Raw genomic sequence first — 24,230 nt, forward strand, 5'->3', positions numbered from 1 at the left:
CCTGTCCCCTGCCTCTACCCCTTCCAGACATGCTGTGCTCACTTGCAGTTTTACTCTCACTTGTGTGGGCATGATCACAGAATCAACCAGATTGGAAGAGACCTCCAAGATCACCCAGCCCGACCTGCCAGCCAGCCCTGTCCAATCCACTAGACTGTCAGTGAAGTAAGGATTGCAGCCCCCACACTCCAGCTCCAGCCTCCTTTTGGGGAGGTGTAGAGAAAGGTCTCCCTCAGTCAACAGTGACCTTCCAGTGCTGGGTGCATTGGAGCAGCTGGGTGCTAAGTGGAAGCTCGGCTGTGTCCAGTGCTTTAATCTTACTTTTGGTTGTGTGTAGCACTGCTGTTTGAGACTGAAACACAGCATGGGCTGCCTTGGTACTTACACCTTGCTGCTGTTATTTTGGCCTGCAGCTGTGGGCTGAGCATGCTTACAGCCAGAAAGGGAGCAGTGCACTCTGGTGGGCTGGGGACTGCTGAGAGGCAGGAGGTCAAGAGTTGTGGTCAGTGCACAGAGTCTAGTTGGAGACCTGTGTCCAGTGGAGCCTCTCAGGCATTGTCTTCATCAGTGACCTGGCTGAGGGCACAGAGGACACTCCCAGCAAGTTTGCTGGTGGTACCGACCCAGGAGCAGTGGCTGACCCCCCTCAGGCTGTGCTGCCACTCAGCCAGACCTGGCCAGGCTGAAGAGCTGGGTGGGGAGGAATTCAATGGAATCTGAAAAGAGTAGAGTCTGGCACCTGAGGAAGAGCAACCAGGTGGACCAGTGCAGGCTGGGGCTGAGCTGTTGGAGAGCAGAGTAAGGGAAAGGGAGATGGGGGTCCTGGTGGCCAAGAAGGATGCCCTTGAGCCAGCAGTGTGCCCTTGTGGCCAAGAAGGCAAAGGGCATCCTGGGGTGCATTAGAAGGGCTGTGGTGAGTAGCTCGAGGTAGTTTATCTTGGTGAGGCCGCAGCTGGAATCTTGTGTCCAGCTCTGGGCCCCTCAGCTCAAGCAGGAGCTCAGGGAAGTGCTGGGGAGAGCCCAGCCCAGAGCCCCCAAGCTGCTGCAGGCAGTGAACAGCTCCTGGGAGGCCAGGCTGAGGCAGCTGGGGCTGGCAGCTGGCAGCAGAGCAGCCTGAGGGTTGCCCTCAGTGCTGTGCTCAAGATGTGCAGGGCAGCGTCGGGAGGATGCAGCCAGGCTCTGCCCAGGGCTGGCCAAGGGCAGCACAAGGGGCACTGGGTGCCAGCTGGAGCAAAGGAGGTGCCAGGGCAAGAGGAGGGGAACCTTTGTGAGTGTGAGGGTGCTGGAGGCCTGGAGCAGGCTGCCCAGAGAGGCTGTGGAGTCTCCTTCTCTCCAACCCCCCTGGATGTGTTCTGTGTGCCCTGCCCTGGGTCATCCTGCTCTCGTAGTGGGGTTAGAGTCACAGAATCAGTCAGGGTTGGAAGGGAGCACAAGAATCAGGCAGCTCCAACCCCCCTGCCATGGGCAGGGACACCCTACCCTAGATCAGGCTGGCCAGAGCCTCATCCAGCCTCCATCCAGGGGGTTGGGCTGGATGATCTTTTGAGGCCCCTTCCAAGCCATTCTGGGAATCTTTCACTTACCCTTCTCGAGACTGTTTCCTGGGAATGTTGCTCCTGGAGCTCTTGCCCTGTGAACTGCTGAGCTGCAGGCACGGCCCTGTCAACGGTGCCCTAATAACCAGCTGCTGTGTGCCAAGCTGTGTGCATGCAACCAGCACCATTCTCCCTTTGTATTCTTTTCTTCCTCCACAGGTTTTCTGTTCATGACTCATCCTAAGAACCTTCCCTAAGTGACTGCTGTTTCATATGGACCCAGTGAAACCCACCAAAACTACTTCAGGCTTGGCAGTGCTTAGCTCATGTGCCTTTTTGGATCTTTGCAACAGATAACTGATGGCGATTTGAGGATTGGAGGAACCTGCTCCAACTCTTCTGTGGCAGTGCACATGGTTTTATATATTTTCAGGAAATTATTTTGTAAAGAACAACTTTTAATATTGTAGTTTCACCTGTTTGGGGGTGGGGGGAGGAGGGGAGGGGAAACAAGAACAGCTGAGGGGAAAAACACCCACGTCCAGGTGCAGTTCTGCTTTTAGGAATAGGACCACATCTTTAGTTACTTTAGGAAGTGCAAGTCCAGTATGGTTTTGGATGCTGTTTTGTTCCTGTACATGGGGGGGCTGTGCAGGCCTCCTTTTGTGTTAATGAGTTCCAAAAATTCCTCACCTCTTTGTTTCTTTTCCTTTTTGTGAATCACTAACAGAGCTTCAGAGAAAAAAATCAACTTTTTGGTTTGGGGTTGGTTGGTTATTTTTGTTCTCACGTTAGACAACCTAGCAGCAAGGGGATGGCTGCAGCACCTGCTTCAACCAGCACCTGTGCCCTGGCAAAAGGAACCTGCCAGAGCACTTCTGAAGTGGTTTCTCATTGGTACAGGATTTTTAGGCAGCTCTATGATGAAGTCTGTTTGAGAGCAATATGTCCTTAGTCCGCAGGTGATATGTAGCAACAGGTTAGCTCCTGATGTACAGTCCTAGCTGATACCTTCTACACACAGCTTTGGAAGTAGGAATTCAACCTTTTAGCATCATAAAACCACAACCTAGAGCAATACAGTGGAGGGGGTGGGGGCTTTTGGCAATAATGGACAAAACCTGAAGTCCAATTTCCACTTCATACTTTGTTGTTGGTTTTTTTGTTTGTTGTTTCCTTCTTTTTCCCTTCGGGTGGAAATGAGACAGAGGAGAAGCTGAGCTGGGTGGGAGGGAGCAGGAGAAGCTGAGCTGGGAGGAAGGGAGGCAGAGAAGCTGAGCTGGGTGGCAGGGAGCAGGAGAAGCTGAGCTGGGTGGCAGGGAGCAGGAGAAGCTGAGCTGGGTGGAAGGGAGGCAGAGAAGCTGAGCTGGGTGGAATGGAGCAGGAGAAGCTGAGCTGGGTGGAAGGGAGGCAGAGAAGCTGAGCTGGGTGGAAGGGAGGCAGAGAAGCTGAGCTGGGTGGAAGGGAGGCAGAGAAGCTGAGCTGGGTGGAAGGGAGGCAGAGAAGCTGAGCTGGGTGGAAGGGAGGCAGAGAAGCTGAACTGGGTGGAAGGGAGGCAGAGAAGCTGAGCTGGGTGGAAGGGAGGCAGAGAAGCTGAACTGGGTGGAAGGGAGGCAGAAGCTAAGCTGAGCTGGGTGGAAGGGAGGCAGAAGCTGAGCTGGGTGGAAGGGAGGCAGAGAATAGCTGACAAGCAGGTATAAAACTTAACACCAGCCTTTCTGTGTGGTGGGCTTTAGGGTTTTTTTTCTCCTGTAAGATAATTAATCCACTTTGAGGTGTGTGTTTGGGGAGGTTGAAGTATTTTTTTGGTTCTTAAAGACATTAAATATCCAGCAACACCTTTTGGGTTCATTAATGATTTTTGCTGGGGGGGGGGGGGGGGTGTGCTGATAATTTTCTGGAGGGTGTATTGTCAGTGTGTATTTTACCAGTCCATATGCAGATAACCTGAGTTATAGATACTCTTTCACACCAAGGTAGTACTGTGCAGTATGCAGTGGTTTGTTCTGAGGGAGAGGGGTGGGAGTGGGGGGGCTTTGGTTTGGTTTTTATTCATCCTTAGTTAAGGCTTTCAGTTCTATATTTATGGTACTGCTAGATAAGTAATATCTTCATTTCTTGTTCATTTTGTTGGGGTCTTTCCCCACCTCCACTCACATATATATATATATTCCCCCCCCACACCACCCCCAGTATGTATATTATGCTGAAGTTTTTAAACTGGGATCATTTGGTTTCTTCTTTTCACTACTTAGCTGTGCAACCATTGGGTGTAAATGTTGAATGTCTTTTGTTTCTGTGGGCTGAAGGCTGGGTGTGGTTTATTTTATGGTTCAAACCTGCACATTGTTGATTTTAGTTTTGTTTTATTTTGGTTGGAGGTTTTTTTTTTTTGCACAAAAAGTCTTTTCTTTTTTTTGATGTTTTAAAGGCTCAGAAAAGATAATCTGCCAAATATTAAAGGAGATGTGCAAGGAAGCAACTGCATTTTGAGTCAAAATGTTGCCATTACCTTGGGTTTGTTTCTTATTTTATATATATATATATATAAAGGACAGTTGGGAGAGATGGTGGTTAGATATGCCAAGGACAATTCTTTTCAATGGTGCCTACACTGTAAAAAACAACAGCAACAAAAACAGAAAGAAATTACTTTTAAACTCCTGGTTTTAATTTAACAGAAAGAAAAAAGTTTCTGTTAGAACTTCCATCTGCTGTAGAAACTGAAATCCAATTAGTATTTGTATCTGAGGAAGAAGAAGAAGAAGAAACCTAAAGCCTGGAACTAGTTTTTTTGCAAACAAAACAAAAGTTATGGATGAAATAAATATTTTTGTAACTGTCAAAGCAGCAGAGTTGTAAATAGAGTTGATCTGAAGCTTTACAAGGTAACTGTCACAGAAACCAATTGTAGTGCTCCTCTAGCTTCCGTAGCTGTTAGCCTGTAAATCTGTTTATAGATGAAGCTTATTTCAATGTGGGGGGGGAGGGGGGGGAGGGGTTAAATGGTTTAAAGGAAATAAATATTTAAGTTCTGTAAACTTTGGAGTGCTTGGTCTGTTGTGCCTCTCCTTCTGGGCCTCGGCAGAAGCTCAGAGGTGTCAGCCTGCCTCTTGCAGATGTGGAGGTCAGGGCAAGAAGGGGGAGCTCTGCCTTGCACAGGGCTGCCTGGCTGCTTGGAAGAGTTTGGGTGTCCCCCTGCTGCTCCCCGTGCTGCTCTCGCCTGGGGAACACCTGCCAGTTGCTACAGCACTCAGTGGATGGAGCAGTGCCAGTTTGAGTCTGTTCACAGTATCACAGTGTCACAGCCTCACAGTATCATCAGGGTTGGAAGAGACCTCACAGATCATCAAGTCCAACCCTTTACCACAGAGCTCAAGGCCAGACCATGGCACCAAGTGCCGCGTCCAGTCCTGCCTTGAACAGCTCCAGGGACGGCGACTCCACCACCTCCCCGGGCAGCCCATTCCAGTGTCCAATGACTCTCTCAGGGAAGAACTTTCTCCTCACCTCCAGCCTAAATCTCCCCTAAAGAGGAGTTGTCAGAACCTGTGAGGGTGCTGCTGGAGGCCTGGAGCAAGCTACCCAGGGAGGCTGTGGAGTCTCTGCTGGAGACTTTCCAAACCCACCTGGATGTGTTCTGTGTGGCCTACCCTGGCAGGGAGGTTGAGCTGGATGGTCAATGGAGGTCCTGTCCAACCCCCTGTTCTTTGTGTCTCTGTGACCTGTGTGCTCAGACACCGTTTGTGCCAGTGACTGTGGTTGAGGTGTCACAGCACTGACTCTGGAGTGAAGGGACAAACAGGCATGGCCACAGAGGTGTGACCAGCAGCACAGGGAGGGGATTCTGCCCTTCGGCTCTGCTGAGACCCTACCTGCAGCACTGCCTCCAGTGCTGGGGAACACAGCACAAAAACCACCTGGAGCTGCTGCAGAGGGGCCAGCGGAGGACACCAGGATGATGAGGCCACCAAGATAACCAGAAGGCTGCAGAATCTCTGTTATGGGGGCAGGCTGGCAGGGTTGGGGCCAGAGAAGAGGAGACTGCAGGGAGACCTCAGAGCAGCCTTGCAGTACCTGAAGGGGCTTCAGGAGAGCTGTGGAGGGATTTGTGACAAGGGCTGGGAATGCCAGGCTGAGGGACAATGGCTTTGAGCTGGGAGAGGGGAGAGTGAGAGTGGAGATGAGGAAGAGATTGTTGAGAGTGAGGGTGGGGAGACTGGCACAGGTTGCCCAGAGAGATTGTGGCTGCTTCTTCCCTGGAGGTGTTGAAGGCCAGGTTGAGTGAGGCCTTGAGCAAGCTGTGCTGGTGGGAGGTGTCCCTGCCCATGGCAGGGGTTGGAACTGGCTGAGCTTTAGGGTCTGTTCCAACCCAACCCATTCTGTGGCTCTGTAACACTCTGTAGGTGCTCTCTGTTGCTTTTCTGCCTCCCCCCGTGATGGTGCCTATAGACTGCCCCTACTGAAGTGCCATCTTTCAGTGGGGGCTCTTTCTCTATCCAAAGCACAGAGCTTTGGGAAAGGGAAGAACCAGCTCTCCATCCAGAAAGGTGGTTCCCTGTTCCCAATAGAACATGTGCCAGAGCAGCCTGAGGGGTCCCTGCAGCTCACAGCTTCTCCAGCACAGGGCAGCCAGCAGTGAAAACAAACCTCAGAGCACCTCCTGTTGACCTGATGTATTGCTGTGTACAGCCCGTGGAGAGTGTGGCTGTTCTCAGCAGAGCGAGGGATCTCTTGAGTGACAGTGCAGGCACAAAGGGAGCCAGCAGGCTGCTGTGGGAGGGGGAAACGAGCCCAGCAGCTCCGTGGAGCAGAGAGCTGCCTGGCAGCCGAGAGGCACAGGGGAAGGTGGGCTGAGGGTGCCTGCAGGGCTAGGGATGCAAATGCCACAGGGCAGAAAGAGGAGCCTAAAACTCAACAACTGAGCTTTATTGTCCAGCTTCTAAACCAAAGGGCAGAGATGCCCAGGGTGAGCAGTCCCCATCAGCCCAGCTCTTTTCACCTGTTTCCAGTCTTTCTCCCAGCGTTCTTGTTTCTGGAATCCATTCAGCAGATTGGCTTCTCAGCTGTGGGTTTACTGGGCTGTCCCTCTCTTTACAGTTACTTCTGGGGTGGTTCTTTAAGAGCAGTAACCCAATCCTCCCCTGAAAGCTCACAGAGGTGTCATCATCTTCCACTTTCCTGAGTGGATTTCACGTAGGTTTAGGGTAGTAAGTTCCTGCACTGAAAGTAGTCCCCCTGAGAGAGCAGTGGGTAAGTCAGGAACCCCCCTCCAGCTGTCCTAGGCATGGTGACCAGCCCCAGCTCCTGCTCTTCCTCTCTAGCTCCAAGCAGCCCTGGTAAAAATCACCTTGTGCTGGTGCAGCAGGGAGGAAAGTTTGGCAGCAGCACCGTGGTTGCAGCACCCTTTCTGCTGCCAAGGGTGAGCACCATCTGCCTGTCCTTTTCCTGCCCTCTCCTGAGGTCTTTTTTGTCCCCAGGCTGCTTAACTGAGGCCTAATTTGGTGGAGCAGAGGACCCCCTTAGTTCCTTGCTCCCCTAAATGTAAGCAGGGCGCTGGAGTGCCAGGGCTGTGGAGGCAGCTAGGGTGGGCAAGAAAGCAGAGCTGTGCCAGACTCAGTGCCCAGCTCCCCAGCGCTGGCTCTGGGCTGCTGCTGAATGATTCACAAGCACTGCTGAGCTTTTCCTGAGGAAGGGTAATGCCCTAAGGGGGCCCGGGAGAAGGCAGCAGTTTGCTTTCTCCCTGGTCCAAGGAGCACACCACATCTGCAACCTCATCCTCCAGGGCCAGGCCCTACCTGCGGTGTTGGAGGGAGGAGAGGCAGGAGATGGGCTCTGTGCTGGGGCCTGAGCTCTGCCTGTGAGGGGGCAGCTCCGGGGGCAGCCTGCTCTAACAGTTCTGCTCCTCACCGAATGGCCCTCGCCCCCCCCTGCCACCAGTGTGCTGGCAAAGGGCTGATGGATTCTCGCTGTCCTCCAGCTCCCCCAGCAGCTGGCCAAGCCTGGCAGGCCCCGGGATCTTCGCAGAGCATTCGAAGAGCCCTGGCCCCTCTGCTGGTGGAGCAGGACCCCCGAGGCGCCCCAGCTTCCAGGCAGGCTGCAGGGATGGGCACTTGTGACGGCTGCCCGCAACTCCGCGGCTAGGAGCGCTCACACAGCGCAAGCCCAGCGCTGGCTCACAGGCAGTGAAGTGTCAGCCCTCTGCCACCCCAGCCCGGCGCTGGCCGCCTCTGCGCCCTGCGGCCACCGCCGGGCACCTAGGTGAAGTACCTGGTGGTGCCCCTGTTAGTCCTGCCCTGGGCGGCAGCGCCGGCGCCGAAGGACATCTCCTCGTCCTCTTCGTCCAGCTGGAGGCTGCCGGAGGAGAGGCGCAGGCGGGCCATGGGCGAGCGCCGCCGCTGGCCGTACAGGGAGCAGTAGTCGGCGGCCAGGAGGTCGGAGTCCGAGTCGCTGGACTCGGTGCTGCTGCCCACGAAGCGCTCCGCGCAGCGCCGCGGCCCCAGCCCCTGCCCGGAGAGGCCGCCGCGGCGGCTGCTCAGCGCCGGGCAGGGGCCCAGGGGCCGGAACTCGGAGCCGTAGGGGAAGCGGATGGCTTTCATGTCCGACTGGCTCCACGACCGCTTGGGAGGCTGCTCCTGAAGGCCGAAGTCGAAGGAGCGAGCCGGCGGCCTGCTCTCCCCTGCCGGGGCCGCGCCCGTGCCCGCCGCCTCCCGGGGCAGCTCCTCGGCCCGGGTCCCGCTGGGGCTCCGCCTGAGCGGCTGTGCGGCCGCGGGGCTGTGCCCGCCGCCTGCCTCCTCGCCGGGCACCGGCGCACGGCACGGGGGCTGCGGGGGCTTGTCCAGGTAGAAGACGATCTGCGGGGCCGCGGCGGCTGCGGGCTGGGGGCACGGCACATCCGTGTACACCAGCGGCCGGGCGCTCACCTCCCGCATGTTGCCCACCGAGGTGCTTTTGCTGCTCCCGGAGAACTGGTGCTGGGGGCGGAAGGAGCTGAGGGAGCTCCTGGCACCGAAGAGGTCAGCAGACTCCCATGCCCGCTCCAGCTCCAGCTCAGCGTAGAGCAAGGGGAAGGCAAAGGAGCTTTTGGAGTGGGGCAGGAAGCCGAGGGCCGCTTCGGGCTTGGAGCGCTCCAGCTCGGCGGCGAATGCCACCTCCACGGCAGAGCTGCGGCGGCGGCTGTCCAGCGTGGGCTCGGAGCCGTGAACCCCGTTGGCATGGTAGGACCCGCGGCTGCCGTAGGCCAGGCGCAGCTCCTCCACCTGGGCGGGGGCACAGAGTGGGTGGGAGTGGGTGCCCAGACCCTCGGCCGGGCGGAGGGGGCAAGCAGAGAGGCTGCAGAGCTGAGAGTCTGGTCCGACCTTCAGTCTGCTCCACCACCCATGGCTACAACACCAAGACCCAGCCCCCCCCCAAACCCTCCCACTGGTGCTGAGGGGGAAATACCTGCTTGGAGACGTCGGTCAGGAGGTCCGGGGAGGAGCGGCACTGCCTCTCGTCGTAGCGGGATGCGTAGTGCTTCCTACGAGCCCAAGAGCACGGGTGGGTGCGTGGCCACCCCCCGCCCGGGCACCTTTCCCCTCCGCGCTTCCCCCCAGGTACCTCTCGAAGGGCAGACTCTTCATCTTGGCCTTCCTCCCATGCTCCAGCAGCTGCCTCTGCGTCCTCCCACTGCAGGAGGAGGGGAGAGGTGTGAGCAGCCCCAGCCTTGGCCGTCCCCGCAGCCCAGCGGAGGCGAGGGGACACGGCAGGACCGAGGAAGCAATCTCTCCAGGAGAAGCAGCTGCCAACAGCAGCATCCCCTCACATCCAGGCAGGTGGAAGCTTCGGAGCCATCCCCGCGCCCTTCCTCCCCTCCCGTGTTCGGTTTGCCCTGGGGACATTACCTGTAGCGGAAACTGGAGCCTTTACTGCACAGCAGGGCTTTGGGCTTTGACTTGGGCTCTTCTGAGAGCCTGAAGAAGGCGTGGTACTCCACACAGGTCTTCCAGAAAGCCTTGCAGGCATCCCGGCTCGCCATGGTGAACTCCAGCGTGTCCTTGCACAGTGCCTGCAGCGCCAGGGACAAGCGAGCCCACGTTGGGAGCCTGGAGCAGGCTCTGCCCTTTGCCCTCCTCACCCCCGAGGGATCACATTGGCTGCAGGGCCTCTGTCCTTTGGGGACAAGGGGTGGCACATGAAGATGCTCAGAGGGCTGCAGCATCTCTGCTCTGAGGACAGGCTGAGAGAGTTGGGCCTCTGCAGCCTGGAGAAGGCTTGGAGGAGACCTTAGAGTGGCCTTGCAGTATCTGCAGGGGGCTACAGGAGGGCTGGGGATGGACTGTTGACAAGGTCTGGTGATGAGAAGATGAGGAGGAATGGGTCTGAACTGGCAGAGGGGGGATTGAGACTGGGTGTTAGGAAGAAGTTCTGTACAGTGAGAGCGGTGAGGCACTGGCACAGGTGGAGGGTGGTGAGACACTGGCACAGGTTGAGGGCGGTGAGACACTGGCACAGGTTGCCCAGGGAGGTTGTGGAGCACAGAAGCACCCAAGGTGATCTTTGATCACCTTGGGTGCTTCTGTGCTCCACAACCTCCCTGGATGTGTTCAAGGCCAGGTTGGATGAGTCCTTGAGTGACCTGTCCTAGTGGGAGGTGTTCCTGCCTATGGCAGGGGGGTTGGAACTGGCCGAGCTTTGGGGTCCTTTCCAACCTAACCCATTCTATGGTTCTGTGCCATGCTGAAGGAGGGGAAGGAGAGTCACCCATGAGCTGCAGGAGTGGATTTTATTCAAAAACAGGGTCTTTGGTGCATGCTCATCTGCCCAGCTGCTCCTGAGCCTGGCAGCTGCCTGCAGTGTGGTACTCACAGAGATGTTGGGGTGCAGCTTGATAAGGAAATGCTTCCTCTTGAAACTCAGCTTGCGGATCTTGGACCAGTTGAAGGTGTTGATCTTTGTATTGCCCTGCGAAGGATGGACCCAGAGTTAGAGCAGGATGGGGCCAGTGAGAATTGCAGGGCACTACACAAGGCCTTGCTGTGGCTCTTGCTGCTGCTGAGGTCTGGGGATAAGGGGTGCCAGGTCTCCAAAAGCATGAGTTGGGATTCAGAGTTTAACTCATAGGTTCACAGAATGGGTTGGGTTGAGCAGGGCTCTAAAGCTCATGCAGCTCCACCCACCCTGCCGTGGGCAGGGACACCTCCCACCAGCACAGCTTGCTCAAGGCCTCATCCAGCCTGGCCTGCAGCACCTCCAGGCAGGGGCAGCCACAGCCTCCCTGGGCAACCTGTGCCAGTCTCTCCCCACCCTCACTCTCAACAATTTCTTCCTCCTCTCCACTCTCACTCTCCCCTCTCCCAGCTCAAAGCCATTGTCCCTCAGCCTGACACTCCCAGCCCTTGTCACAAGTCCCTCCCCAGCAATCCTGGAGCCCCTTCAGGCACTGCAAGGCTGCTCTGAGCTCTCCCTGCAGCCTTCTCTTCTCCAGGCTCAACAGCCCCAACTCTCCCAGCCTGTCCCCACAGCAGAGCTTCTGCAGCCTCTGATCACCTTGGTGGCCTCCTCTGGCCCCTCTGCAGCAGCTCCAGGTGGTTCTTGTGCTGTGTTCCCCAGCACTGGAGGCAGTGCTGCAGGTGAGGGCTGAGCAGAGCAGAGTGGAGGGGCAGAATCCCCTCCCTGTGCTGCTGCTCTCCCTGCTCTGGCTGCAGCCAGCACACAGCTGGCTCTGGGCTGCCAGCCACCAGTGCTGCCTACTGGGCACCTTGGCACCAACTGGCACCCCCAAGGCCTTCTCCTGCAGGCTACTCTCAAGTACTGAAGCTATTTGTAAAAGCCTGGGAGCTGCAGATGAACCCTGCAGAGGTCAAAGCAGGAAGACTCATCCGTCCTGCCTCAAACTTCACACTTTAATGCAAAACGAGCTCCCTGCTGGAGTCAAGACTCTCCTCTCCTCTGCTGGGATGTGTAGCAGAGCTCAGCTCACCCCATGCCAGCCTGAGCAGGCAGCCAGGGTACCTTGCCCCTCCTCAGCGTTAGCCATCATTTTAGCCATGTCCCAGCAAGACCAGGCACAATCGTGTTCCCCCCTGCTGTGGCACCGAGACCCTCTCACAGCTTCTTGAGACCACATCTTAATGGGATCACAGCCGCCTGAGGGGTGTTTCTGTCTCTGAACAAGGAGCTGGCTCTGGCAGTGCTAACTAGGAGCAGCAGACCCGCGGTGAGGATTTTTGTGTTGGCCTTTCTGCTCCAGTAAGCCGTTCCCGGGTTGCAGGGGGGGGGTGTGGGAGGCAGGCGCCGCTTCGCACCGCCTCTGCCAGGCTGTGTTTACTCTGCAGCCTCGCCGCGGTGGCAGCCGTCTGTAATTACCCGGGCGGGAGGTGGCTGTTTTCCCTGGGAGATTATAGAGGGTACAGGTGACACAGTCCTGTCACCCGCGGTGCCTACACAGCCACACTCGCTGCGACGAGAGCCGGCAGAGACTGAGCGGCTACGGCAGAAGGCAGCCGGCGCGGGCGGAGGCGCCGGGGCTGAGCCCCGCAGCCATGCCCTGGAGCATCACCTCCACGCCCGGGGGCTGCCAGGGCACGCTCCCTCTGGTAGCGTGTGGGAGGGTTCGGTGTCCCTCCCCAGCAGCTGAAGGTGTTGTCGCCGTCCTGCGGCCCCCAGCCCCGCGCTCACCCGCAGGACCAGCACCCCCATGTGCGTGACTGCCAGGTTGATCTGCGTGCCCTCGCCGTCGCTGGCAGGGTGCGGACGGATCCCGTACATCTCCAGCTTCCTGGCCACATCCAGCAGCTGCACATCGGACTCGGCCGGCGTCTTCCCGCTGCAGGCACCGGCGTTTGGGCATCGGAAGGGGATCGCAGAAACAGGAGGGCTGGCTTAGTCGTAGATGTCCCAAACATCAGCCCGACCCCACCGTGCCCACCAAACCACAGCCCCAAGGGCCATGGCCACGCGTTTCTGGAACACCTCCAGCCATGGGGATTCCACCACCTCCCTGGGCAGCCTCTGCCAATCCCTGACCACTCTTGCACCAAAGACATTTTTCCTTCTCTCCAACCTAATCCTCCCCTGGCACAATTTCAGGCCACTTCCTCTTCTTCTATCACCTGAGATTAGGGAGCAGAGCCCAACCCCAGCTCACTGCAGCCTCCCTTCAGGAGCTGTAGAGAGCAATGAGCTCTGCCCTTAGCCTCCCCTTCTCCACACTAACCACCTCCAATTCCTCTCCAGACCCTTCCCCAGCTTGGTTGCCCTTCTCTGGACACGACACAGCACTAGGAGTGAGAAGGGAGCTGCTGAAATGGGCTGAAAAACTCCCATTTGGGGTTTGCACAGACTGGCATCGCACTCACACACACACACACACACACCTGCCAGCCCTGCCCGCCAGTGGGAGCAGCCCTGCTGGCAGGCCGGCAGCGGGTGCTGGGGGTGGCAGGTGTGGCAGGGCGCAGCCCTTACCCGTGTCTGCGGTGGTAGTGCATGATTTTGTTGTCCAGATACTCCTGGTTGGGCAGGTACCTGTGCGTCACCAGGTGCTGCTGGTCTGTCTCCTCGTGGAAGTCACCCAGCTCGGCTGCGGGGGAGGACATGAGGAGGGCCTGGGTGAGGCCGAGAGGGGGTCACCGCTGAGGGACCCCCTGGCAGTGCAGCCAGAGCCCCGCTGACCCGCGGATGTCCCGCGGGAAGGGGCAGCGCCCCGCAGGCACTGCCCTGCCCTTACACTGCAGCAGGTGGGAGACGAGCAGCGCCGCGCTCTTGTCGCTGCAGGGCAGGCGCCCAAGTGCCAGGTCCTTCTTGATCTGGAGGGTGAAGAGGTACCTGTGGAGGGGGACAGGAGCATGCCCTGGTGGGGGGCTCAGGGCTCAGCAGAGAGCCAGCGCCGGGCCGAGCAGTGCCGCAGGCTGCCCCCGCGCCTCTCCCTGCGCTTGGCTCATGGTTCGGTCCCCAGCTCCGCGGGGTCGTAGGAGGAGTGCACAGCCCCAGCAGAGGGCTGCGGCTGGGCACCGCCGTGGCCGGTACGTCCCTACCGCTGAAACACACACCGGGAGGTTTCCGAGCTCTGTGCTTTGGGGGGCGTTTGCCTCTCTTGGGGCTAAAGTCGGGCACAAGCTCTGCCTGGGGTTTTGTTCTTCGCTCCTGGGCACAATGTTTGCTCTAAACCGTAAGAGCTACCAGTGTCATTCTTAAGAATAAAACCAAGGCTCTTTCAGGAGGCAGCTTGAGGCAGGAGCTGGGCTGAGCAAAGCCAGGCTCGATGCTCCACCGCCGAAGTGTTTGTCAGGGAACAAACTGCAGCCTCCTAAGACAGAGCTGATCCTTCGAGTGGGTTTGCTTAGCAACAGAGGATCAGGAGCAGACCCTCTCTGGTCCTGAACAGCACAGAGCTCTTTCAGTGCCTCACAGCCTACAGGCAGGTTCGGGTGGACGAAGAGGAGGAATGAAATCCATCCTTCACAACTGCCGGCACACAGGAGGGGGTAAGGAAGCAACAGAGCAAGCACTGTACCTGGTCAGCTCTTCTCTCAGGTGCCCGGGGTCCACTGGGAAAAATTTCACCATAAATTTGAAAAGAACCTCCTTAGGATCTTAAAACACAACACCTTCATAAGTTGTCTTTTCCGTGGCTCTTGAGCACATTCACAACTCTCTTCGCACACTGCTGGCTCCTTGCCGAGAGAGTTCCCCCTGCACCCCAGGTCTGCGAGCCCCGAGCATCAGGGGCTCCAGCCTGCCCCCACAGAGCAGCCTGCCCAGCCCCAGCATTCCCACTAGCACTAAAATCACAGCATCACAGACTGTCAGGGGCTGCAAGGCACCTCCAGAGCCCATCCAGTCCAACCCCTGCCAGAGCAGGAGTACCCAGAGCAGGAGTACCCAGAGCAGGTCACACAGGAACACATCCGGGTGGGGTTTGAATATCTCCAGAGAGGGAGAGTCCACAGCCCCCCTGGGCAGCCTGTGCCAGTGTCCTGTCACCTTCACAGGGAAAAATTCCTCCTCATGTTCCCATGGAACTTCCTACGCTTCATCCCCTGCCCTCTGTCCCTTGTCCTGGCATTGGGCATGACCCAGCAGAGCCTGGCTGCAAGCCTCCTGGCACTGACCCTGCACATCTTTATCAGCATCATAAAACAGAGACCATAACGAATACTAGAGAGGAGACGTCTCAGTGATCATGCAGACTGCAGAGAGCCAGGAGGGGGCTGCAGAGAGCAGTGCCAGGGTGCATGGCCCCAGTGTGGCCACCACCAGCAGGGCTGCAGGTTCATCTTGCCCTCCAAGCACCTGAGGTGCATCAGCTCCACAGCTGTGAGTGAGAGCAAGGCCCAAAGCCTAAGGCATAGAGCGTGGAGGGAGGCAATTTCATAGGCTCTGTCTGTCCCAGCACCCCGAGGGGTCATTGAAGCTTTTTGGGTTGGAAAAGCCTTTTCAGACCATCCAGCCCAGCCATTCTCTGACAAGTGTGGTGCTAAACCATGCCCCTCAGCACCACACCTTCAGGTGCTCCAGAGGGTCAGCTCAGAAGGAAGATGGGGAAGAAATGGGTGCCTGAAACAATCCCATTCATGGTGCATTCAGGAAGGGGAGACTCTTCAGCTGGCAAAGCCTGGGGCCATGGTCTCATGCACTTGACCACCTCCTCCTCATCACATCTTCAGGGAAATGATTGTTTGGTGCCCTGCAGGGGTGGGGAGGGCAGGCAGCAGCTGGAAGGGTGCACGGCAGGAGGTGCTGAGCCTGAATTCAGGGCAGGCAGCATCTCCACGCAGCAGTGTGGGGGAGGCTGGGGAGAGGCTAGGGCTGGAGGAGTGGCAGAGCCTGCCAGGTACATGGCTAACCCCCCTGCATGGATAGCCCCACTGCATAGACAGCCTTCCTTCATGGAATACTTCATGGATTCCTCCACTGCACAGCTAACCCCACTGCATGCATGTCCTTCCTTCATGGATAACTCCGCTTCATGGATAACCCCACTGCGTGGTTAACTCCATGGATAACCCCACTGCATGGATACCCTGCCTTCATGGATAACCCCACTGCATGGATAACTCCATGGATAACCCCACTGCATGGATACCCTGCCTTCATGGATAACCCCACTGCATGGATAACTCCATGGATAACCCCACTGCATGGATACCCTGCCTTCATGGATAACCCCACTGTGTGGTTAACTCCATGGATAACCCCACTGCATGGATATCCTGCCTTCATGGATAACCCCACTGCGTGGTTAACTCCATGGATAACCCCACTGCATGGATATCCTGCCTTCATGGATAACCCCACTGCATGGACAACTCCATGGCTAACCCCACTCCATGGATACCCTCCCTTCGTGGATGACTCCATGGCTAACCCCACTCCATGGCTAGCCTCCCTTCATGGACAACTCCATGGCTAACCCCACTCCATGGATACCCTCCCTTCGTGGATGACTCCATGGCTAACCCACTCCATGGCTAGCCTCCCTTCATGGACAACTCCATGGCTAACCCCACTCCATGGATACCCTCCCTTCATGGACAACTCCATGGCTAACCCCACTCCATGGATACCCTCCCTTCGTGGACAACTCCATGGCTAACCCCACTCCATGGATACCCTCCCTTCATGGACAACTCCATGGCTAACCCCACTCCATGGATACCCTCCCTTCATGGACAACTCCATGGCTAACCCCACTCCATGGCTAGCCTCACTTCACAGCTAGCCCAGCTTCATGGCTCACCCCACTTTAAGGCTAACCCCACTTGACAGCTAACCCAACTTCACAGCAAGTCCCCATTTCACAGCTAACCTGACTCCACTCCAGGCAGGCAGCTGAGCTGCAAACTGCTGCAGAGGGGACAGGACAGCAATGCAGGCAGACAGCTGCCCCTGCTCCTCTGCCAGGCTGCCAGGTTATCACCGGCTCAGCCTAAGCTGGGGCAGGTAACAGACTGCAAAGGCAGCAGCTTTTCTGCTTCACCTTTGCCACCAGTCCTGCCCAGCTGTCAGAGGAGCTGAGCTGTGTGCTGGGCAGCAGAGCCCTGTGCCCGGGCAGGAGTGTGCCTGCACTGCTCTGTCACCGGTAGCGCTTGAGAAGAACTTCAGTCTCAGGATACTTACTTTTGACTTGCTTTGTTATGGGTTTCAGTGGCTCCAGCCAGACCTGAAACAAGGCAGTTAAGAGCTGGGTAAGTAAACAGGAGGGCAGGCAGGGAGAGTCCAAGCAGCAGCAGCAGCAGCAGCAGCAGTGTGCTGGAATGTGGCACACGAATGCTGGCAGCTGCTGCCCCAGGCTGTCCTGCACGCACCCCACGGACTCTGACAACCAGTCCGGGGCTGCCTTTAGAACCCCCAACCTTTCCAAGGCGTTTTGGCGCCGGGACCAAGCTTCCTGTTGGCATTCCCCAGCTGGTATTTCGGGGAGGTGTCAGCAAGCCCCAGGCAGCGTGGGTGGCTGCTGCAAGGCTGCAGCCCCATGCCAGGACCTGTGCTCACCTGGTGCCCAGCCTGGCTGCGAAACTCCAGCCCAAAGTATTCCTTCTCCACAAGGTTGAGGTGGCTGCAGGTGAGGTTGAACAGCCCTTTCCCACAGGATTTTTGCTGCCAAGCAAACACACCAGAGAGGTGGCAGGTTAGGCACAGCTGACAGCAGCACTGACAGCATTTCAGAGAGGGAGGGGAGAAGTTTCTGGTCCCTGCCTGCACCCCAAGGATTTTCCTGGTTTCTGATTTCCCAAACCTTACCCAATAAATGCTGCTGGGTTTGGCATGTGGGACAGGACACAGTGTGTGCCTTTTACCTCTGGTCTTGGAAAGGGAAGGCCTTCACATCGTGGGAAGGGAAGGGGAAGGAGCTCTTATCTTGCCTGTGGTTCACCTTTTGCAGCCATCAGTGTCCAGGCAGCTGTATCCCTGACAAACTAGTGAGTGATTCCCAGGACAAAGGTGAGTGATTCCCAGTGGCAGCTGTGACAGCTGTGTTTGCTGAGGAGCAATGGGGAGCAGGGCTGTGTGCTCTGACAGTGCTGGGCACAAGCTGCTTTGTGTTTAGCTGTCATTAGCAGCAACATGACCCCCTGGAGATGCTGGGCCTTGGGTCAGCCCTGTGCTTTAATAGCAATGTTAATTGTCCCTGCATGCTGATAAGGGAGTCCAGGCAGCAGCAGCTCCCAACAGAGGAACGTTCAGAGGGTGTTTTGCTTGAGTTGTCACTGTGCTGTGTGGCACTGCCAGGGAACAGCACAAGAAGAGCCCAGCTGCTCCAGAAAGCACCAGGAATGAACCTGGTGATGACCTGTCTCAGCATCAGCCCTGCTGCTCCTCTTATCAGCCCGTGCAAAGCAGCCCAAGACAGGTTCACAGATGTAAGGGGTTGGAAAGGACCCAAAGAGATCATCCAGTCCAACCCCCCTGCCAGAGCAGCACCACACAATCCAGCTCAGGGCACACAGGAACACATCCAGACAGGCCTTGAAAGGCTCCAGAGAAGGAGACTCCACAGCCTCTCTGGGCAGCCTGTGCCAGGGCTCTGGGACCCTTCCAGTCAAGAAGTTCCCCCTTGTGCTGAGCTGGAGCCTCCTGTGCTGCAGCTTCCATCCATTGCTGCTTGTCCTATCCCAGGGAGCAGTGAGCAGAGCCTGTCCCCCCCTCCTGACCCCCATCCCTCAGACAGTTACAGACATTGATTCAATCCCCTCTCAGTCTTCTCTTCTCCAGACTAAGCAGCCCCAGGGCCCTCAGCCTCTCCTCACCAGGCAGTGCTCCAGTCCCCCCTCATCCTCATCCTGCTGGACTCCCTGGAGCAGATCCCTGATGACAGGTGAGTGCAAAAGGCAGCTGGAGCAGCAGGTCCAGCTCAGACAGCTGCTAAATTGCAGCATGGGGAGTGATGAGGTTAGGGCAGGCTGCAGCTCCCCGTGCCAGGGGTGGGAGGGAGCCTGGCTGCTGCTGCACACTAATAGTCACCTTCCACAGCTTCTCCTGGGCTGAAATTGCTGGCTCCATGCTGAAAGGCTGCTGAGGAGTGCTGGAGTAATACCAGCATTGGCTCTGCAGCACTCCTGCTTCCCCTGGAAATTACTGGATGCCAGGGGTGATTAAAGCAATTACAAATGGTGATGCCAAGCCAGAACTTGCCAGCATGAAAGGCTTTGGCCTCTGTCAGGCAGCCAGGAAAGACAAGCATTTCTTCCTGGGTTATCACCCACCCCACACGTGTCTGCTGGGAACAACCTGGCCCAGCCCAGCACTGCCCAGGGCAGGCACTGAGGGAAGAGAGCAGCCCCATTCCCAGGACAACCTGCTGGCTGGGGAGGCATGGCCCTGGGGTGCAGAAGAGGGGCTAAAGGCAGAGGCTTTCTTCTGCAGAGCAGTGCTTGCAGGTGCCCCATGCTGGGCTGTGTCACCACGAGTGACACGAGGCAGGAGAGCAGCCGGAGGTGTTCCCGTGGCTGCTGCTGGCTGAAACGTCCCCATGGGCTCTTGCTAGAAGGCTAAGTCAGATCTTAGCTCAGCTGTTGCCCTCACTGCAGTGCCATCTCCAGTGACTCTTCTTCCTTCCCTTCCCACACTCCAAACCCATCTTTGAATGCTGAGAACTCACTACCGTTTGAAGATGTTTCATGTAGCAGGGACCTGACCTGCAGTGCTGCCAGGGCCAGGGTACAGCACCAGGCAGGAGCAGTGGGGATGTGCTGGAGTGGCACAGTGAGGCAGGAGTGTGGGACTGAGCAGCCCTCATCTGACCCTAAGTGTGCCTTTGATGATGTGGCAGTGCCAGGGGATCGCCCACAGGCAGAAAGGTCTGTGGTGAGTGGTGGGAAGAGGAGGCTGTGCTGGCTCCTCCTCCCCACGCTGGACACAGCTCGGACTGCAGGGAGGACAAGAAAGCAGGAGGCATATCCAGAGGCAGGCAGTGACATGAGTGACATGGGGGACATGCACAGCCACCCCCAAGGGCCACAGACAGCACTTTGGGTCCAATGGCACAGACATGCTTCAGCAGTGCTCCCTGTGGCACTCAGGGCTGTGGGTTACAGGGCAGCAACTGCCTGTGGCATTTGGTGTGGTCTTTCCTCACCATCTCAGAAGATGTCCCCCAGCTGGTGCCCTCTGCATGGGCACAGCTGGCACACAATGCCCTGGAATCATGGCATCGTTTGGCTTGGCCAGACCTTTCTGATCGTCCAGCCCAACCATTAGCTGGCTCCACCAAGGCTGAGGCTAAGCCATGGCCCTCAGCACCACATCCCTGGCTCTGAAATGCCTCCAGGCATGAGGATTCCACCACCTCTCAGAAGGCAGGTACCAAAAGCCACCAGATTCCCTGCCCCTGTGCCCTCCCGGGGAGCAGCTTGCGTGCAGCCAGCTGCAGACATCCCCTGTCAGTGAGTCCCCAGGTCTGCTCTCCATGAGGGACAGAGAGCACAGGAGGCTTTGTCCTCTGCTCAGCTCCAGCCATTCGTCTCTCTGGCCTTGTTTGGTTTGCCTTTTCTGTCCTTTTCTTTCCTTCCCACTGAATCTTGCCCTGCAGCAAATTGCGGGAGCAGCGCTGCCCAGGCTCTGTCTGCCCAGGCTTTGTCTGCCCAGGCTGCAGAGTGGTTCACCCTTGCTGCGCTGCTGGGGAGGGGGGAGGCTCCCGAGGCTGCTCAGGCTGAGGGCTGCTTTGTGTAAAGCCTTTCAGAGAGGAGAGCAGTGACTCGGCTGCCGAGGGGTCAGAGCTGTAGCTATGCAGGGTGGGGGGAGGGAAGCTCCTCGAAGTGCAGGAAGCCTGTCAAAGGCTGACCTGTGGTTGTGCTCAGGCGCTGGGGCAGAGCATCCTGGTTCCCTCCGAGTGCAAGGCAGGGGCTCACGGGAGTGGCTCTAGTGCAAGGCAGGGGCTCCCGGGGGTGGCTCTAGTGCAAGGCAGGGGCTCCCTGAGGTGGCTCTAGTGCAAGGCAGGGGCTCACAGGGGTGGCTCTAGTGCAAGGCAGGGGCTCCCTGAGGTGGCTCTAGTGCAAGGCAGGGGCTCACAGGGGTGGCTCTAGTGCAAGGCAGGGGCTCCCTGAGGTGGCTCTAGTGCAAGGCAGGGGCTCACGGGGGTGGCTCTAGTGCAAGGCAGGGGCTCCCTGAGGTGGCTCTAGTGCAAGGCAGGGGCTCCCGGGGGTGGCTCTAGTGCAAGGCAGGGGCTCCCGGGGGTGGCTCTAGTGCAAGGCAGGGGGCTCACAGGGGTGGCTCTAGTGCAAGGCAGGGGGCTCACAGGGGTGGCTCTACTGCAAGGCAGGGGCTCCCGGGGGTGGCTCTAGTGCAAGGCAGGGGCTCACGGGGGTGGCTCTAGTGCAAGGCAGGGGCTCCCTGAGGTGGCTCTAGTGCAAGGCAGGGGCTCCCGGGGGTGGCTCTAGTGCAAGGCAGGGGGCTCACAGGGGTGGCTCTAGTGCAAGGCAGGGGGCTCACAGGGGTGGCTCTAGTGCAAGGCAGGGGCTCCCGGGGGTGGCTCTAGTGCAAGGCAGGGGCTCACGGGGGTGGCTCTAGTGCAAGGCAGGGGCTCCCTGGGGTGGCTGTAGTGCAAGGCAGGGGCTCCCGGGGGTGGCTCTAGTGCAAGGCAGAGGCTCCCGGGGGTGGCTCTAGTGCAAGGCAGGGGCTCCCTGAGGTGGCTCTAGTGCAAGGCAGGGGCTCATGGGGGTGGCTCTAGTGCAAGGCAGGGGCTTACGGGGGTGGCTCTAGTGCAAGGCAGGGGCTCCCTGAGGTGGCTCTAGTGCAAGGCAGGGGCTCATGGGGGTGGCTCTAGTGCAAGGCAGGGGCTTACGGGGGTGGCTCTAGTGCAAGGCAGGGGGCTCACGGGGGTGGCTCTAGTGCAAGGCAGAGGCTTACGGGGGTGGCTCTAGTGCAAGGCAGGGGGCTCACGGGGGTGGCTCTAGTGCAAGGCAGGGGGCTCACGGGGGTGGCTCTAGTGCAAGGCAGGGGCTCACAGGGGTGGCTGTAGTGCAAGGCAGGGGCTCACGGGAGTGGCTGTAGTGCAAGGCAGGGGCTCCCTGGGGTGGCTCTAGTGCAAGGCAGGGGCTCCCTGGGGTGGCTCTAGTGCAAGGCAGGGGCTCCCTGGGGTGGCTGTAGTGCAAGGCAGGGGCTCACAGGGGTGGCTCTAGTGCAAGGCAGGGGCTCCCTGAGGTGGCTCTAGTGCAAGGCAGGGGCTCCCTGGGGTGGCTCTAGTGCAAGGCAGGGGCTCCCTGGGGTGGCTCTAGTGCAAGGCAGGGGCTCCCTGGGGTGGCTGTAGTGCAAGGCAGGGGCTCACGGGGGTGGCTGTAGTGCAAGGCAGGGGCTCCCTGGGGTGGCTGGCAGTATGGCAGTGAAGTGACTACACAGTTGGTTCACAGGGGTTGGAGGGGACTTCTGATGATCATCCAGTCCAACCCCCCCCACCAGAGCAGGGTCACCCGGGGCAGGGCACACAGCAACACCCCCAGGTGGGGTTTGAATGTCTGCAGAGGAGACTCCACCACCTCTGTGGGCAGCCTGCTGCAGGCCTCCAGCACGCTCAGAGGGCAGAAGTTTACGCTGAAGGTCCCCTCCGTGCCCTGGCTTAACCCTGGGGTGTTCGGCCGGGGGGCTCCGGAGGGGCATTCCAAGGTGTGCTGCTCTCCCTCACCTCGGGGGCCTGTCGGCGCCATCCCGGGTACCAGCCACAGGGACTCCTGGGAGCTCAGCGGCCGTGCCAGCTGTTGGTGAGGATGAGGATGGAGGTGACAGCCTTCCCAGGCCAGCGGTCAGCACCAGGGGAGAGACTCAGGCTGGAAATGGGACCACGCCGCAGGTGTGTCAGGCGCAGGCAAGGGACGAGCCAGGCCCACTGCGTTCGCTCTCTCCTGTGCTTTTCCCTCCCATTGTACTTAAGTACTGCACATTCAAAAGAGCTTTCCAAAGCCAGGAGAGGTCTGGGAAGAATGACTTGAAATATCCACTCCAAACTTAGCCCAGAGCAGTCCTTTTGTGCTGGAGAAGTCACTAATTCAGCGACTCCTTTATCCTCCCCACGCTGCAGCAAATGCATCAAATGCCTGAGAGGGGTTTCCAGTGCAGTGCCAGGCTCAGAAAGGAAATGCCCAGGAGTTGCTCTAATGGAAGCTCTTTGCTGGGAGTGTTTGGGCACATAAGAAAGCAGGGATGGGAGGAAAAAGGGAAAAGCAGCAATGTTGTACCAGCAGCTGTCAGTGTGTCTGATCTAATCAATATGGAGAGAGAGCAAGAGCACTTTTGCATGACATGTCTCGATTTTTAAGCTGACTCTAAGTCTAGGATCCATCAGCTAAAGTAAATCTCACAGCTTGCCTCCCGTGCCAGGGGCTGGGATCACTCTGCAGCCCTCCTCTCTGTCAAACTGCTGCTGCACGGAGGCTGAGCGGAGCGCCCCAGCCTGAGCAGCTCCCAGGCTGTGCTGCAAAGGCAGGGCTGAGCCACCTAACAGACCCTGCAAGGCAGAGGAAACTCTCTGGTCCCAGAGCAGATGCAGGCAAGTGCTGGAATAGAGGCACTTGCATCATCTAAGGCAAGCAGCTGCTGTGGTTATCAGATCCTAACCTCCAGTCGCACAGAATCACAGAACTGTCAGGGTTGGAAGGGACCTCAAGGATCCATTCCAGTTCCAACCCCTGCTGGGACTGCTCAGGGCACGTCCAGCCTGACCTTAAAAACATCCAGGGATGGAGCTTGCACCACCTCCCTGGGCAGCCTGTTCCAGTGCCTCACCTCAGTCACAGCTGTACAAAGATGAGTTTCTAAGATGCAGCTCAGATGCAATCTGCATCTGGTGTGAGCAATCCACACACATCTTTATATCCTGCACCAGAGGGAAACCACTTTGCACTTAAACATCTACATTTCAGCAGCCAATATTCAGAGCTAGCAGCTGTCAACGGTGAGTTATTGATGGCGGGGGGGGACATTGCCATGCAGGAGACAAGACCCAGGGAGGGCTTTCCCCGTCAGGAGGAGCTGCCTTTCTTTTTCAGCCAAACGCCCTGCAGAGGTGCATGCAGATGTTTCTCACCAGGGATAATTGGCTTAAAGATCCGATTTTAAGCCTGTTCCAAGATTTTTCTCTTCCTTGTTCAATGACAGGCAGCCTGATGAGGAAAGGACTCACCCCGTGTCCAGAGCATCCCATCCTATTAGCAGGCTGACGGAGATGGCACTGGACAGGTGAAAGCCACTTGTGCTTCTCTGGAATGAATGCCAGTCAGAGGCGAGAGCAGGAGTGTGTCGCTGCTGAAGGACACTTAGCCCCCAGTGCTCTAACCTCTTGTGAGGGATTTGAGGTTTAGTTTTGCTTTAGCTTTTTAAATTTTGGGTTGGTTTTTTGTTTGTCTGCTTAAAGCTGAAGCCCAGAAGGCACCAGAGGCCATGCGACCCTTCTGAGCAGCAAGGACTTCAATTACCCAAAGCATCAATTACTCCAACAGTCCCCCCCCCTCCAAGCCAGTAAGAATGTGAAACCCACTTACATCCACTACGAAGATCTTCTGGGAGTCATCCAGAAACTGGACTTTGAGATGCAGCATCCTCGAGCATGTGGCTGAGCGTGCAGCAGGAGCAGGGTCCCTAGCGGTGTGAGCGGTGTGCCCGGCAGGCAGCCCTGCCTGCTCCTGCACGCATGATTCTCCTCTCAGCTGGATGGACTCACAGATGTGGAGCAGAGGCTGGAGCAAAGGAGCTGAATGACTCAAAGCAAGCTGAGAAGCCCCA

At 57.7% G+C, this 24,230-nt stretch overlaps 2 protein-coding genes across 4 annotated transcripts in view; one reads left to right on the forward strand and one right to left on the reverse strand.

Annotated features, from left to right (window-relative positions):
• Window positions 1-4,382, forward strand: part of STK26 (serine/threonine kinase 26) — a 51,133-nt gene extending 46,751 nt beyond the window's left edge. The window contains exons 12-13 of one of the 3 annotated variants that reach the window (XR_010305863.1): window positions 1,755-3,119; window positions 3,181-4,382. Coding sequence is in view for 1 of the 3 variants with exons in the window: in XM_064159658.1 (XP_064015728.1) it covers window positions 1,755-1,779 (25 nt within the window). In the remaining 2 variants the exon portion in view is untranslated. Of the gene's footprint in view, window positions 1-1,754 lie in introns of all 3 variants that reach the window. The other 2 variants (XR_010305864.1, XM_064159658.1) reach the window with 2 other exon arrangements.
• Window positions 4,383-7,789: 3,407 nt separating this feature from the next.
• Window positions 7,790-24,046, reverse strand: FRMD7 (FERM domain containing 7). Its single transcript, XM_064158917.1, has 12 exons — window positions 23,990-24,046; window positions 17,013-17,117; window positions 16,638-16,680; window positions 14,032-14,110; window positions 13,246-13,343; window positions 12,984-13,098; window positions 12,195-12,342; window positions 10,383-10,478; window positions 9,419-9,582; window positions 9,135-9,203; window positions 8,979-9,054; window positions 7,790-8,794 (listed from the first exon to the last, which is right to left on the reverse strand). Exons 1-12 carry the CDS (start codon window positions 24,044-24,046, stop codon window positions 7,793-7,795), a joined length of 2,052 nt encoding a protein of 683 aa, XP_064014987.1. The 3' UTR covers window positions 7,790-7,792.
• Window positions 24,047-24,230: the final 184 nt, after the last annotated feature.

Source organism: Pogoniulus pusillus, chromosome 19, assembly GCF_015220805.1.
Source record: "Pogoniulus pusillus isolate bPogPus1 chromosome 19, bPogPus1.pri, whole genome shotgun sequence".
NCBI lineage: Eukaryota > Metazoa > Chordata > Aves > Piciformes > Lybiidae > Pogoniulus > Pogoniulus pusillus.

What these genes read in the sequence shown, in the direction of transcription:
- FRMD7 (XM_064158917.1), bottom strand. Translation starts at nt 24,046, where the DNA reads ATGCTGCATCTCAAAGTCCAGTTTCTGGATGACTCCCAGAAGATCTTC. An exon ending in CATAACAAAGCAAGTCAAAA is followed by an intron (nt 14,111 to 16,637) that starts GTAAGTATCCTG and finishes TTGTGTTTTAAG; the next exon opens with ATCCTAAGGAGGTTCTTTTC. An exon ending in AAGAGTCTGCCCTTCGAGAG is followed by an intron (nt 9,055 to 9,134) that starts GTACCTGGGGGG and finishes TTGGGCTCGTAG; the next exon opens with GAAGCACTACGCATCCCGCT.